Source organism: Columba livia, chromosome W, assembly GCF_036013475.1.
Source record: "Columba livia isolate bColLiv1 breed racing homer chromosome W, bColLiv1.pat.W.v2, whole genome shotgun sequence".
Classification (NCBI taxonomy): Eukaryota; Metazoa; Chordata; class Aves; order Columbiformes; family Columbidae; genus Columba; species Columba livia.
In genome coordinates, this window is record NC_088641.1 from 18,959,085 (window position 1) to 18,975,712 (window position 16,628).

General features: G+C 42.4%; 1 protein-coding gene across 1 annotated transcript in view; it reads right to left on the reverse strand.

The window, feature by feature from the left end:
• Positions 1-16,628, reverse strand: part of LOC135577008 (dymeclin-like) — a 225,210-nt gene that overhangs the window by 189,530 nt on the left and 19,052 nt on the right. Inside the window, 1 exon segment of the mRNA XM_065044447.1 lies at positions 11,954-12,006. Coding sequence (XP_064900519.1) covers positions 11,954-12,006 — 53 coding nt within the window.

Sequence of the window (16,628 nt, forward strand, 5' to 3'; positions counted from 1 at the left end):
TGCCTACTAATTAAATTTTAGCCATTGTCTTTTCAATGGATCAGTTCTAACCATAGTAAGGTAACCTTCCCTCACTAAATTCCTAAAAATGGCATTAATTCCACTCCCTGGCTGCTGCTGGTTTATGAAACGTGTGAAAAGAAACATTAAATAATTGCAATGTCACTATTTCTATGGCATTATGTGGTTAGCTTCACCCCAATTCTATTCTGTTGTTCTGAAGATGACCATTATCATCTTTCAAACTGCATTAAAATGATTAAAGTTAAGGTAGATTGACAGCATCACTCCTGAACAACTGTTAAAAAAAAAAAAAAAAAGGCAAATTAAATTTGGAAATAAACAACCTTGTTAAATATGAATCTTTAAAGAAAACATAAAACTATTTAAATACTACTCTAGAGGTCTGTTTTGCTTTAAAAACCTGTAACACACCAATAGCTTGTTAAAGTGTTTAATTTTATCAGAAGATGGCAATCAATATATTATTAAAAGTTCTCATTGCATTTTGAAGGCATTCTCTTTCACATGTATGATACAAAGGAAGATGTTTTACATCAAATTACTTCAGACCCCAAGGGAAGTTGGTCAGTTTGATTACTGACTACATACACTGCACCAAACAATAAACGTGTTGTATGGAACCTCTTTTTTTTTTTTTTTTTTCTAGTTTTAAAGCAAAGTCTGGGATTCTTAGTCTAAACAAAACATAGAAAAATAGAATCATTTTGGTTGGAAAAGACCCTGAAGATCATCCAACCATTAACCCATCACTGCCAAGTCCACCTCCAACCAAACCCCTAAGTGCTACGTCTAAAAACATCAGAACTTTTTGAAACAAATGTCCCACAAGAAACTATTCACACCTACTGTATGAGCCCGGTGCTTTCTCTTCATAAGTAAAATGAAGTTGCAGCTCCTCTTCTGACATTCGACTGATGAAGACTTTCAGCAAACAGCAAATGATAAACAGCATGTTGTGAGCCTGCCAAATAAAGAGGTGACGGGAAGAAAAGCAGCAGAAACAGGAATCAGTAACATTTGACCTGCAAACATGCACCAAAAACCACAAGAAGCAAAAAGGTTGAGGCGAATCCTGAGAGGAAAGGGGCATTAAAAAGAAAATTCTTCCTTTTTGAAGCCCCCAACCTGATGAGTGTTGGATCTTTCTCTGTGTGGGGGAACAATTACAGAAAATTCCCTGCCAAAACTACACAGCGCTGCACACGCAACCTAGCGTTCTTTCCTACGGCTGTCGCATGATATTATTTCAAAGTAACGTCTTTACACAGAAGTTTGTGTTCAAATCCAGTCCAATTTTAAATACTTCCAAAAGAAAATATTGGTTCATTGTGGGAATGGCAGAATGTGTAGTTCTGAATGAGGGGGAAGGGGGGGGAGAAGAGAGAAAGGGCTTTTTTTAAACCAATGGAATGCCCAATTTGGAACACATTAATTCTTTTATTTGCCAGAAAGCCCTATACCTCTCTTTGGTTGAGATTTGTTAAGGAAATTGTAAGCTCAAATAATGTTTTCTGAGGCTTCTGTTCAGTTGCATGTCCCACAAGAAGATGCTCGGAAGGTGTAGATCTGCTTGTTGCAAGCAAGAAACCTCCAAGGATATTTTGGATGCTGTATTTCCACTAGTACGGGCAAAGAAGTATCGGTAAAGCCAATGCTACACTGATAGATCTGAAAACAGGACTTGGATTCAGTAAAGAAAAAACAATAGCCAACAAACGTGAAAGTGAAAATGGGGTTAGTGTCCTCCATGAATAGCCCCACAATTTGTCAGCTTGTAAGTACCACTGTGCAGCCTACACGTGAAGCATTCATGGAGGCTATAAAATATGGTTACATGGATGTCATCTTAGTTTGTGCTGAACAATCTGATTATCTGCAGAGTGTAGTGACACATTTACTTCAAGCTCTGAAACTTTATGGTTTACAAGTTGCACAGGAAAAAGTGCAGACCGTGCCTCCTTGGAAATATTTAGGCTGGATTTTAACAGACACTATGATCAAACCCCAGCCTTTGACAATTAATAATGACATTAAGACATTGAATGATTTACAGAAATTGATGGGTACAATTACCTGGGTACGACCCATGCTTGGAATTTCTAACCATGAACTCCAGCATCTGTTTAATTTGCTAAAAGGAGATTCAGATTTAACATCTCCTCGCACTTTAACTGCACAAGCACACAGAGAATTATAGCTAGTAGAACACAAAATTACAAACTTACAGGCTGATCGCATTTGATTGGACTTGCAGGTTTGACTATTTATAGTTACAACACAGAAACAACCTGTGGCTATTGTGGGACCATATGATGAGAATGCTAACAGACTGATATACTTAGAATGGATTTTTTTTCCCCAACTCTTTCCATAAAACTATTACACAGCTTCTAGAACTGATTGTTACTCTGATAAAAAAAAAAAAGTGGATTCAGGTCTTACTAGGCCGTGACCCATATGTCATATATGTACCACTGTACCATTTCTGAAGTCTGATTTTGTTTTTTTGTTTTGTTTTGTTTTGTTTGTTTGTTTGTTTTATTTGCAATTTATGTCCTTGCAAATTGCACTAGCTGATTTTCTTGACAGCATAGGTTTTGCCATGCCTAAATGTAAATTGCTGCAGAATCTGCATGTCTTTGACATCAGGCCACAGACCATACTTGTATTTCATCCAATCCCACATGCTCACACAGTTTTTGTTGATGGTTCAGGGAAGTCTCAAAGCTTTAGTGGTCTGGCATGAAGATAACGATTGACATAATTCTGTAATAATTATTGAAGGTTTAATCCAATTAGTAGAACTTGGCTCAACTTTACATGACTTAGAGCTTTTTAAGGAGTAACCTCTAAATTCGATTTGTGATTCTGAGTATGTAGTCAAGGTCCTGCAGCACATTCCCTCCACCTTTCTTAAAGAAATGTCACAACAGCAGCTCTTTGAATTGTTTGTATCATCGCAAACTGAACTAAAACATTGCAGACACCCACTGTTTGTTACTCATATACACTCTCATACCACTTTACCAGGTTCTATTACAGAAGGAAACACAGCTGCAGACTCTTACACTTTAGCTACAGTCCGCTACCAGTCTGCCAGGGTTTCACGTGCTTTCTTCCATCAGAATGCTCCTGCCTTAAAAAAGATGTTTTATCTGACATTGGAACAAGCAAAAGACATAGTTCAGTCTTGCCGAGAACATCAAAACAGCCCCCCCTTCTTCACACACTGGGCACTGTTGCTGCTGTAACCACTGTGACAGTCATTCAGACTCTGGAAATAAATCAAATGATGGTGAACCCATATCAGCATCAGTTGCCGGTTGTAAGAAAGTCACTAGAAAGACTACCCGTGCAGCAGATGATGGCACAGGGCCAACATCAACCCAAGGTGCACCATCAGGACAGGGAGGAGATGAAGTGACCACCACTCGGTCCTTTTCTCCAGGTGAACTGAGAGATCTGCGAAAAGACTTTAGTCGTCGTGAAGGCGAGAATATTTTAACCTGGCTGCTCCGATGCTGGGACAATGGGGCAGAAACAATTGAATTGGAAGGTGGTGAAGCCAGGCAGCTGGGATCTCTGTCAAGAGATTCCACCATTGACAGGGCAATTTCAAGAGAGTCTAATGCCACTACTCTCTGGACCCGACTCCTGGCAGCTATGAAAGTAAGATTTCCCTACAAGGAAGATTGTATATCCAAGTTAGGGAAATGGAATACTATGGAGAGAGGTATTCAGTTCCTGAGAGAATTAGCTGTGCGAGAGATCATCTATTTTGGATCAGACAACCAAGAGGGGACAGACCCAGATAGAATCAATTGTACACGATCTCTGTGGCGCAGATTTGTACAAAGTGCACCCCCTGCATATGCTAGGTCATTGGCAGGAATGGTCTGGTCAGCTGGAGGTCAACAAGAGATTAATTAACTGATTGAGCAGCTTCGGAACTTTGAGGACAGCCTTGCTGGTTCTCTACGGGCTTGTGTCTCTGCTGTAGAGAAACTGTGTGAAAAATCTGATGACCGGTTTGAAAAGATATTGCAAGAAATCAAAGAACTCAGAGAAGACACATATCATTCACGACCTGCACAAACCTATGTTTCAGCTATTAGGAAAAGGCGTTTCCAATCTCAAGAGAGACGACAGAGGCAGCCCACAAAAAGAGGTTCACTGTGGTTCTTCCTACATGAGCAGGGAGAAAACATGAATAAGTGGCATGGAAGACCTACCTCAGAACTTCAGGAACGAGTACGTGAGATAAAAGGAAAAACTCCTAGGAAGGTGGCTGCTCCAGTTTACAAAAGGAGCAGAAGAGATTCTGATGCTCTTGAAGGAACCTCTAATTCACACCCAGAGACTGTGCAAAACAGAAATTAGAGGTGCCCTGCCTCCAACCAGGTGGAGGAAAGGGATAACAGAGTTTATTGGACTGTACAAATACGATGGCCTGGTACAACACACCCCCAGGAGTACAAAGCTTTAGTGGACACTGGTGCTCAGTGCACAATAATTCCTTCTAATTATAAAGGAACGCAATCCATTAATATTGTTGGAGTGACTGGGGGATCCCAGGAACTGACTGTTGTAGAGGCTGAAATGAGCCTAACTGGAAAAAACTGGCAAAAGCATCCCATTGTGACTGGTCCAGATGCTCCATGCATCCTTGGCATAGACTACCTCAAGAGAGGGTATTTTAAGGACCCAAAAGGGTATAGGTGGGCATTTGGTATAGCAGCTGTGGACATTGAGAAAATTGAACAGCTGTCTGATTTGCCTGGTCTTTCAGATGACCCTTCTGTTGTAGGACTGCTCATGATTGACGATCAGCAGGTGCCAATTGCTACCACAACAGTGCATCGTCGGCAATACCGCACCAACCGAGACTCTTTGATTCCTATCCAGAAGTTGATCCGTCAATTGGAAAGCCAGGGTGTGATCAGTAAGACTCGCTCACCTTTTAACAGCCCAATCTGGCCAGTGCATAAGTCTAGTGACGAGTGGAGACTAACTGTAGACTATCGTGGCCTGAATGAAGTTACACCACCACTGAGTGCTGCTGTGCCTGACATGCTAGAACTGCAATTTGAACTGGAGTCAAAGGCAGCTAAGTGGTCTGCTACAATTGACATTGCTAATGCATTTTTCTCTATTCCTGTAGCAGCAGAGTGCAGGCCGCAGTTTGCTTTCACCTGGAGAGGCATCCAGTACAGGTGGAATCGCTTGCCCCAGGGGTGGAAACACAGTCCTACCATCTGCCATGGACTGATCCAGACCACACTGGAGCAAGGTAAAGCTCCAGAACACTTGCAATATATTGATGACATCATCGTATGGGGCGACACAGTGAAAGAAGTCTTCGAGAAAGGTGAGAGAATAATTCAGATTCTTTTGGATGCTGGTTTTGCCATAAAACGAAGCAAGGTCAAGGGACCTGCACGAGAGATCCAGTTTTTAGGAAAAAAATGGCAAGATGGCTGTCGTCAGATCCCAATGGATGTGATCAACAAAATTGCTGCAATGTCTCCACCTACTAATAAAAAGGAGACACAGACTTTCTTGGGCGTTGTAGGATTTTGGAGAATGCATATTCCTGACTACAGCCAGATTGTGAGCCCTCTCTATCAAGTGACTCGTAAAAAGAACCAATTTGAGTGGGGCCCTGAACAACGACAAGCCTTTGAACAAATTAAACGTGAGATAACTCATGCGGTGGCCCTTGGACCAGTTCGGACTGGACTAGATGTTAAAAATGTGCTCTACACCGCAGCCGGAGATAATGGACTTACCTGGAGCCTCTGGCAGAAAGCACCAGGAGAAACCCGAGGTCGACCCTTAGGTTTTTGGAGTAGAGGATACAAACGATCTGAGGCCAACTATACTCCAACTGAAAAAGAGGTACTAGCAGCATATGAAGGAGTTCGAGCTGCTTCAGAAGTGATCGGTACTGAAGCACAGCTCCTCCTGGCACCTCGACTGCCGGTGCTGAGCTGGATGATCAAAGGGACGGTTCCCTCTCCACATCATGCAACCGAAGTTACGTGGAGTAAATGGATTTCATTGATCACGCAACGAGCTCGAATTGGAAATCCCAATCGCCCAGGGATCTTAGAAGTGATTACAGACTGGCCAGAAAGCAAAGACTTTGGGATGTCTCTAGATGATGAGGAAGTAAAACGTGCCGAAGAAGCACCACTGTATAATACTCTTTCAGAGACTGATAAGCAGTATGCACTGTTCACAGATGGATCCTGTCGTCTTGTAGGAAAACATCGAAGGTGGAAAGCTGCTGTGTGGAGTCCCACACAACAAGTTACAGAAGCCACTGAAGGACAAGGTGAATCTAGTCAATTTGCAGAAGTGAAAGCCATCCAGCTGGCTTTGGACATTGCTGAACGAGAGAAGTGGCCAATACTTTATCTCTATACTGACTCTTGGATGGTAGCAAATGCCTTGTGGGGGTGGCTACAGCAATGGAAGAAAAGCAACTGGCAGCACAGAGGTAAACCCATTTGGGCTGCCACACTGTGGCAAGACATTGCTGCTCGGCTAGAGAGCCTGCCTGTGAAAGTTCGGCATGTAGATGCTCATGTCCCTAAAAGTCGAGCCACCGAGGAACATCTGAACAACCAACAAGCAGATCAAGCTGCTAAGATCAAAGTAGCTGAGGTGGACTTGGACTGGCAACATAAAGGTGAACTTTTCCTAGCTCGGTGGGCCCATGATGCTTCAGGGCATCAAGGTAGAGATGCAACATATAAATGGGCTCGCGATCGAGGGGTGGATTTAACTATGGACACTATTTCACAGGTTATTCATGAATGTGAGACTTGCGCCGAGATCAAACAAGCGAAACGGTTAAAGCCTGTATGGTATGGGGGGCGATGGTTAAAGTATAAGTATGGAGAAGCTTGGCAGATTGATTATATTACGCTTCCACAAACACGTCAAAGTAAGCGTTATGTACTTACAATGGTGGAAGCAACCACTGGATGGTTGGAAACATATGCCGTACCTCATGCTACAGCCCAAAATACTATCTTGGGCCTTGAAAAGCAAGTCCTTTGGCGACATGGTACGCCAGAAATAATTGAATCAGACAATGGAACTCATTTCAAAAACAGTATTATAGACAATTGGGCCAAAGAACATGGTATTGAGTGGGTATATCATATTCCATATCATGCACCAGCCTCTGGGAAAATTGAAAGGTACAATGGTTTGCTAAAAACTACACTAAAGGCACTTGGTGGTGGAACCTTTAAAAACTGGGATTCACATTTAGCAAAAGCCACTTGGTTGGTCAACACCAGGGGATCAACCAATCGAGCCGGGCCTGCCCAATCAGAAATTCTACGGACTGTAGAAGGAGATAAAGTCCCTGTAGTACACATGAAAAACATGTTAGGAAAGGCGGTCTGGGTTACTCCTGCCTCAGGCAAAGGCAAGCCCATTCGTGGGATTGTTTTTGCCCAGTGACCTGGCAGCACCTGGTGGGTGATGCTTAAGGATGGAGAAGTTTGGTGTGTACCTCAAGGGGATTTGAGTTTAGGTGAAAATATTCAATACTGAAACTGCATGATGTGAATTGCCATGCTAACAGTGTTTAATAAGTGTTTTCCAGATCAAGACAGTGATGATGAAACCAGAGCTAGCTTCTTCGAGTGGCGCCCGACAACTTCTTCGAAGTTGATGTCTTTAACCCACAAACAGTGGTCATGAGATGCACTTGTACCATTTTTCCTGCCCTGGGAGACTGTCGTGACAAAATGAACTTAATGAACTTTTCAAAGGATGGTCCACTGATTAATTACTCCTGTGTATATATGTACATATGTATATATACATATAGTAGTAGTGATTAATTAGATTGTATTGATAGATTGTATTGATACGGTTTAAGCATTCAGTGAATGGCATATTATAAGGGGTGGAATGTCCTGGTTTTGTTAAAAAACAAGTTTCTCTCTCAGTTAATTTGCCTGTCAGCTAAAGCCTTCATATTAACTGCATTTTCCTGGAGAACCAGACACATGTTTTGGTAAACCTAGCAATGGAATGCGAACTTATTGATAAGCACGGATGGACATCTCGCGAGAGGTGCGATGAGAAGCAAGTGAGCAAGAAACTGACCAACTGTGTATAACATCCCATTCACGTGAATACTTCATATAAAAGTGGAAGATCACGAGGATCTCGTTGGCTTTTCCCTTTTTGCCTTTTTCCCTGCTGCTTATGGCCGACATTAGGAGAGGACCTTGCTAGTCGTCCCTGCAAACTGAGGCCTAGTGAGAGACTGAATCCAGCTCTGATTGGCTGCAGAGTCTAATCCAGGACTTTGGGTGCCGGCTCTGCAGTTGCTGAGACTTTCAAGATTGGTTTTGTATATTTTGTATTATTTTCTCTATTCTTATTAGTAGCATTAGTAAAACGTCTTTAATTTTTTCCAACTCTCTTCTCTCAGTCCTTCTTTTCCTCCCAATCGCCTCTCCTTAGTGGAAAGGGGGGAGAGGGAGGGGGAAGTGTGTGGGGGGGGAGAGGGGGTTAACAATACATCTGCCAGGGTTTTATTGTCACCCCGCAATCTTAACCCTCAACACCTTATTACAAATCCATGCTCCCTTGGAGTTAACACTCACAGGCTCACAGCTAATGCCATTTAGCAGACTGATGTTACATTTTTTGGCTGTTTGAAATATGTACACATTTCTATAGATACTTTTCCAGTTATGTTTTGTGCATCTGCTTACACTAGTGAGAAAAGCAAAGATGTTCAGTGCCACTGGACCTGCTGTTTCGCTATGCTGGGTGTGCCACAACAGATTAAAAGTGACAATGGTCCTGGCTCCACTGCCAGACCGAAGGAAGAGACCAGTGATGTTACGGGGGGACAGCTAAAGAAGTTACAACAAAATGCAAGTACTATGATGGCAGCAGCAGGACCCTCACTCCAATTAACACTTTCTTAGCCTATTCAGCTATCATCTCCTGCAATAGCGCAGTAACAATGACAGACACTGGGTAGGCGGTGCATGGATACCACCAGAAGGCCAATTGCAGGAAAACAAGGATTGGATTAAATTTAATCAAACACACAAATATTTTGTTGAGACCCCTCCTGTATGTATTTCTAAGAAACCAATTAACAAGTACTTGTCAGAGAAGTTTCATCTGTTTTATCAGTGATGGGGGATGGAGGGGTGGTTCAGAGCAATTTGGCTTTTGTTTCCATTCTGGGTCTTAACGTGCAAGGTATCTAAATTTACCACAGATGATGTTTTGAGTTTGTACTGGGCCCCCTGTAAATTAGAGGCACCAGCATATCGGAATGGTACAGATTAACATTATTTGGACTGGGGACTAACTGGTGAAAAAACTTTCAATGCATTTGTTTTCCTTATCAGGATGGCTAACCAGCCTTCTCCAATATTTGTTAACAACTGTAATTGTTGTAATTTGCATTATTCTATTCTTTTGTAGGTTGATTTGTAATGATAATGTGTAACAGGGAAATAACACATAAGGTATGATGATCCACAGTGGATATTCAAACTCACCAACAGAATGCCCCCTTTTGACTTTGGAGGCAAGAGGTGACTGCATCAACACTCCAAAGTAGCCTGTCAGTTGACTGTGGTCACGGGGTGGATTGTGTGGCAGTTGCACATTCCCCTGAGATCTGGAGCCCTAAGTGGGGCCGTTGATGGCTCTTTTAGCACCTTTTCTGCCCCACTGTACCTGTCCCCACGTACACACCTAGGGTGGTACCAAGGTGCTGGCAGTCACATCCTCCCCTGCCCCAGGGCAGGGTGACTTCACCTCTACCAACTGGTGGGGCAGGAGGGGTGGGACCCTCAGTCAATTGACAGGGTTCTTAACAAAGGAGGTGCCCGGAGCAGCTGTGAAGCTTCTGGACTATGTTTTAATGCCCACAGCCACATCTGAACAGACTATGAAGTGGAGTTCCCGCTGAAGACACCCTTTGAATGGTCTTCCTGGAGCTGCAGGTCTGTGAACTGGAGCCCTTTCCTTAGACTGGAACACTGTCTAAGGAGAATTCCTGGGATTGAGAATGCCTCACCTCTTCATTTGGGTGAGGGGTCCTTAAATGACCCCTCGCCTACCCCAGGCAAATGATTATTTATTGTGAGTACCCTGAAGTAACAAGCCTCTTGTTTTGCTTCTTGTGAGTGACTACATGCACATTGTAGATCCTCATCATTCTTCTTTTGTTGTACTCAAATAATCTTCTCAACTGATGTTGCTGTAGTTCTAAATAATTGTATAAACCCTGTTTCTAGTCAGTTTAGTGGCTACGCATTTCCAGCTAGAATTAAGTCTGTTTTGGAACTTGTCCACCTAAAACTGACTTTCAAGTACCTCTGTGACAAAGGTAAAGGAGGAGTCAAACTTCTTTCTGTAAAGACAGTTTCTGCTGAGACTGGAGAGCAGTCACCTAAGGGGAAGAATAAAATTCTACAACTCTTCACACCCCTGAACAAATATATGCGAAGCAGCTCTGTTGTGGATAGGAGATGGACAGAACACTTTGGCTACCAGCATTGCGACTGGGAATATATTCAAAATAATTTCTATGTAACACCACTGAAATTGAATCATAGTGTTTATGAGTGAAATCAAGTGAAACAACTTCTGCAGAGAACATTTTCAGCTAGTATACAAGGCCTGATTCAGGATTTCACCAGTGCCCTGCAAAAACAACTGCATGATTTGCAAGAATTAACACTGCAAGACATAACGGGATGACATTTTCTAATAGCATAAACCATGGTTTTCAGGCCTCAATCTGCATACATGGGTTCTTGTGGGAACTGGATGTGCTTGTGTAATATTTTTTCCTTGTAGTTCTCTGAATCATCTGGAAAATTATACTGAATGTAAAGAAGAATAAAACCAGGGTCCTTGCTGCACTCACTGTGAACCAAATGTTCAAAACAAAAAAAGGGGATATGTGGGAATGGCAGGATATGTGGTTCCAGCTAAATAGCCTTGGACAGGTTATACAGAAGTATGTTTTTTTATGAGTGTAAGGAGTGATAGGCCAGGCCAGTGAGAATGATATCTCAGGCTGGGAAACTGCCCCCGTATGTATGATGTGTGAATGTTGGGCCTGGGCGTGTGAATGAGTGGGTCAGAACGCCACCCACAAGATATGCATGGGAATGTGACTGGAAACAGTCACAACATGTGTGGTGTGTTTAAAATAACATTTTTTGAAAAAACTGTCTAACCTCTTGGTCCAGCTCTATATCTGTAAACCTATAAATTGAGAACTGTTAATAAAGGAGAGCTCAGCTCTGCCTGGCTCTGCTCTTGCTGCTAACAAGAACTCTGTGCCTGTGTGTCTCTGTCTGCATCTGTATGACTTGTTCCTCATCGCCACAGTTCGTACAATTAGATTTAGCTAAAAAGGTCAGGTGATTTTTAAACAGCTCTAAAACAGTAGTAACCAGGAGTTACACCATTTGTATGATAAATGTGTTTATGTAACACATAAGATGAACAAAAATGCATCTTTTTCCCCAGCAATATATTTACCTATTATACTTAACCTTCTGTGCTTGAAAAAGTAGTAAATACTTGTTCTATTTCAAACAATGATTTAAGAAAATTTTAAGTTTTGGTCTGTGCGTTAACTAGCAAAAATGAAAAACTCAAGAGTAAGCAGCAAAAGGAACATTTAAAAGCTTTTTCAGTCTTTCAAGTTCTACAAAATAGCTGACTATAGAAGTTTCTAAAAATTTGGGATACATATAAGCTCACTCTTTACACTACTTTAATCTTACTAGCGGAACACATACAGGTAGAGTTCAGTATCCTAAAGACATGGGTGTGCGCATGAATACTATTTGTTAATTTTTCTGATAAAGCACATGGAAAAAAAAGTTAATTTGTCACAATTTCTCACCTAAAGACTGGCAGACTGAGATGGTAGCTTCTTCCAACAGCTTCAAGTCAGCACTAGGGGAGGGAGGAAAGAAAAAACAAACAAACAAACAAACAAACAAACAAAAAGTTACATGAGCAATTGGGAGCAATTGGGTTCCTGTACTTAAGTGAAAAATCATCACAATATTTCTATGAAACACTTAATTTCACCAGTTCATTATTTGGTTTACATCGATGAGTGGGTTTACATCGGTGAGAGGGAACCTCTGGAGATCATCTTGTCCAAGCTCTCTGCTCAAGCAGGGCCACCCAGAACCACATCCAGGTGACTTTTGTATATCTCCAAGGACAAAGACTCCACCACCTCTCTGGGCAACCAGAGAAGAACTATCATATGAAATAACATATTTTTTAAAAGCAAAAAAATAATTAAAAAAACCCCAAACAGCTCAATGCTTGCAGATATAACATAGTATGCAATACAGACTGAACAATTTCAGAGCTAATGCAGCTACATCCTTATAATTAAAGGTATGAAAACTGCCATACTCAGAATAAATAGGAAAGTAGCAACATAAACCCGAACAGTAACTCAGCCTAAAAAGTCAGTGGTCTGGCCTCCATTCAAGCACTCATCTTCTATAAAAATATTGCAAAATGTAATACCGCCATCATTAGATTGCCAAAGTCACCGTTGCTTCCTAAGCATTAAGTTTTCCAATGAGTAACCTGATTTATATAAAAACAGAGATTAAACACCTCAATCCCATCTTGGCAACTCCCTGTAGCTCTGCCACAGAACTTCTAAAGAAAAGTCCTCCTTTTTTTGTTCTTAAATTTAAATGGTAATCCAGTAGACAGCACAGCCCTAAAAACAGTTGCATCAGTCTGAGATTAACTGTGTTGATATTTGGGAAGCCCCTAAACCAGCTCCGCTGCCAGAAACCCATGTTGAGCTGAGCTCTTGGAAGCTGAGTTTAAGCAATGAGAACTAGAAAAGGAGGTAAGGATATTGGTAGAAACAGCAGCAAAAAGAATTATTTCAAAACTTTAACAGGAAATGTTTCAAGACAGAGACATCAAACAACTTAAATTTTAAGACTCCTGCAAATTTTCCTGTATATCAGACTAATTTACTGTGTAGTGACCTGACAGCAGAGACAGCTGAATATCCTAAGACAACTTCAGATAATGCAGACTGTTTTTTTTTCCAACATCAAATACAGCATTTTCCTCCCTTATAAATCAGTTTGAAACATAAGTTTTGGAAAGAACAAACTTAGACTTCCATATATACTTTAAAAACATTAAACTGAGTCTCAAAGGTGGTCTCTTGTTTCGGTGCTGAAGATGTGCAGAGTAATTCAAAATAAACGGTATAAAGCAACTACAGACAACACAATTTCCCAGGTCTATGTCAAACAAGGACTCTCACATTAAAAAAAAATTAAATCTAAATTTGCTATTCATCAGGATTTATTCCTTCCTGCAAGCAGGCAGGCAGGGTGAACATTCTGTTGGACACCAAGTGACTAGAAGGTTCTTAGGCACCAAATAATCAGCATCCAACACATCGTAACCCATCTCCCACTATCCAAAGGTACTGGAGATTTCCATTAATCCAGCTGAAGTGATTATTGTAATTGCTCCAGGATTTAAACCATAAATGGGGACAATCAGCTTTTAATTACGGTTCACTTTCCCCCTAATTTCTAAGCAGTCAAGTTTAAAACTACAGTAATCTTACATTTTTTTTTTTTTTTAATTCCCTTTGAGTCACTAAAAAACACACCAAGTCCCCAAACAATTTCCACAGTTACCTAATTTCTACAAACTGCCAGGATCAAAACAAGACCTTCAGATCTTCAGCAAAGCTTTTAACGAGTCATTTTTTTCCTATTAAAACAAAGTTCAATGCTTAAAAAATAAATATAATCCACTCGCCCTCATTCATGCAAGAACTGAATTTTGCCATCCTGAAGACAACAACATCTGTAAAAATTCAATTTACACAACAGAAACACCTAGAGAGGAAGAGATGCAGCAGGACACTACTCAAACACAGTCTGAAAATAGTCATTTTATACTCTATAAATAATATTACAGCTACATTCTCATGGATGAATTCAGAGTATAGTGAGGAGGTACCTGGAGCAAAGCTTAGCAGTGGATTTCTTAATGTGGGCAGAAAAAAGTGAAAGAAATGAAAAAAGTTACGTATTTTTTTTTTGTGAAGACAGAAAATACATTATATTAACACCTAGGCAGAAAATGTCAGGGTCAAGATTCATAACATGGCACAAATGAAATGCTACAACCAGCTGTGGTGTTGCCTTTGCTCTACGATCCCTGTGGAGGTGACATGTGGTTAATGAATTAATAGAAGAATGGAAACCTAACACTAAAACCTCAATTTTTCATTAATTACTGAAGAAAAGTTCCAATTTTCTCTGAACACCCTCACCCAAGGAATACGGACTGTCATGTTGCCAAATATATGTGTATACACATGCACATATATAGATGTATATTTAAGAGCTCACTATTTGAGACAAAAAAAGTCTGAAACGCAAACTGACTCTTTACAATATTACACTTAATTGTAACAAAGTACCCATGGGAGGATCCAGGCAGGAACAACCTTTCAGAAAAGGAAAATATCCCACACATTTTCCACTCTGCAATTTTATCTACCAAGAACTGGGAAAACAAAAATTACACTTTTTCACAACTGAAGCTTCTGAAAAGATGATATTTTCTAGAAAAATTTTTTCCAGAACATATAAAAATAGTTCATGTGCATATAGTAACAAACAAGTCTTCAGGCCATGGATCTGTAATATAATGGTCACAGTCACCTGGGTGAGTTAATATTTAATCATATCACAGAATCACAGAATTGACTGGGTTGGAAAAGACCTCAGAGATCATCAAGTCCAACCCTTGGTCCAACTTCAGTCCATTTACTAGATCATGGCACTATGTGCCATGTCCAATCTCAGTTTAAAAACCTCCAGGGACGGTGAGTCCACCACCTCCATGGGAAGCCATTCCAATGCCTGATCACTCTCTGCGTAAAGAATTTCTTTCTAATATCCAGCCTAAATTTTCTCTGGCAGAGTTTAAGCCCATGCCCCCTTGTCCTATTGCTAACTGCCTGGGAGAAGAGACCAAACCCCACCTGGCTAGAACTTCCCTTCAGGTAGTTATAGAGAGTGATGAGGTCACCTCTAAGCCTCCTCCAGACTAAACAACCCCAGCTCCCTCAGCCTCTCCCCGTAGGTCTTGTGCTCAAGTCCCTTCACCAGTCTTGTTGCTCTTCTCTGGACCCGCTCCAGCACTTCAATATCTTTCCTGAACTGAGGGGCAGCGTGATTCCCAGTGAGTCCCGATCCCTGCAGCCCCGGCAGCCATTGGGAGAGAGCGGCTGACGTGGCGGGGGACGTTCCCACGGTGACGGCAGGAGGTTTAAAAGCGGCTGAAACTCGATACTAGCATTCAGTCAGCTGATCGGAGCCAGCCCAGCGAAAGCCGGAGCCGGTGGGGTTCAGCCGACCACGAGGTTCAGCCGAGATTAGGAAGCTCAGAGGGAAACGTACAGGGACAGCGTGATTCCCGGCGAGTCCCGATCCCTGCAGCCCCAGCAACCATTGGGAGAGAGCAGCTGAAGTGGCGGGGGGCGTTCCCACGGTGACAGTGACCACACCCCCTTCTCTTGCCTTGAAAAAGCCTTTGGGAGGGCAGCAACTAGTCGCTGGCCACCAGGTGCAGAGAGGAGCAACCAGCTTGTGTAGTGGGTGAGTCCCACCCACACTGTGCTGCAGCAGCAGGTGTGGTAGCTTGTGAAGCAGGGTGCAGAGAGCACTTGTTGCTTGTCAGCCCCTCTAACTTATTGCCAGCATCCCAGACTGCTGACGACCATGGTCGCCTTCAGGAGAAGAGCTTGTCTCAAACACACTGTGGCTACGCAGACTGAGGAGGTTCTGTCTCGAACGGTGGCTGTTCAGGTCTCCGGCTGCAGGGAGTGCCAAAGCCTGCTGCTGCCTGGGGGAGGGAGGCCAGCTCTCCACCTGTGTGAGGTGTGAGCAGGTGCAAGACCTGCTCGACATGGTTGTGGAACTTAAGGAAAAGGTTGAGATGCTAAGGACCATCAGGGAGTGCGAAAGGGAGATCGACTGGTGGAGTAACACCCTGACGTGCCAGTCGGAAAAGTCCCAGGGAGGTACCCCCCAAAAGGAGATGGACCTCCTGCCCTCTTGGACAGAGGCCGAAGTCCTGAGACAGCCCCATCCTTGTTGCTGTTGGGCAGAGATAGGGGACCTAAAAGACGATGAGGGTTGGAAGTGTATTCCAGTTCGGCGTCACAGGCAGCCCCCCTCCCTGCCTGCTTTGTCTCCCCAGGTGCTCCTCCGTAATAGGTTTGAGGCCCTGGATCTTGAAGAAGAGGTAGGTGAGGAGGTGGTGCCAAGCCTGCCTACAAGATCACAGAGGAAGAGGCGGTTGACTTCACAACTTAAGACTGCCTCTGATAAGAAAGAAAGAAGGGTGCTTGTAATAGGAAATACCCTTCTGAAAGGAACAGAGGGCCCAATATGCAGGGTTGACCATCATCTTAGGGAAGTTTGTAGTCTACCTGGAGCCCGGATCAAGGATATTGCTAGAGAGCTCCTCAAACTGGTGCACCCAACAGACTA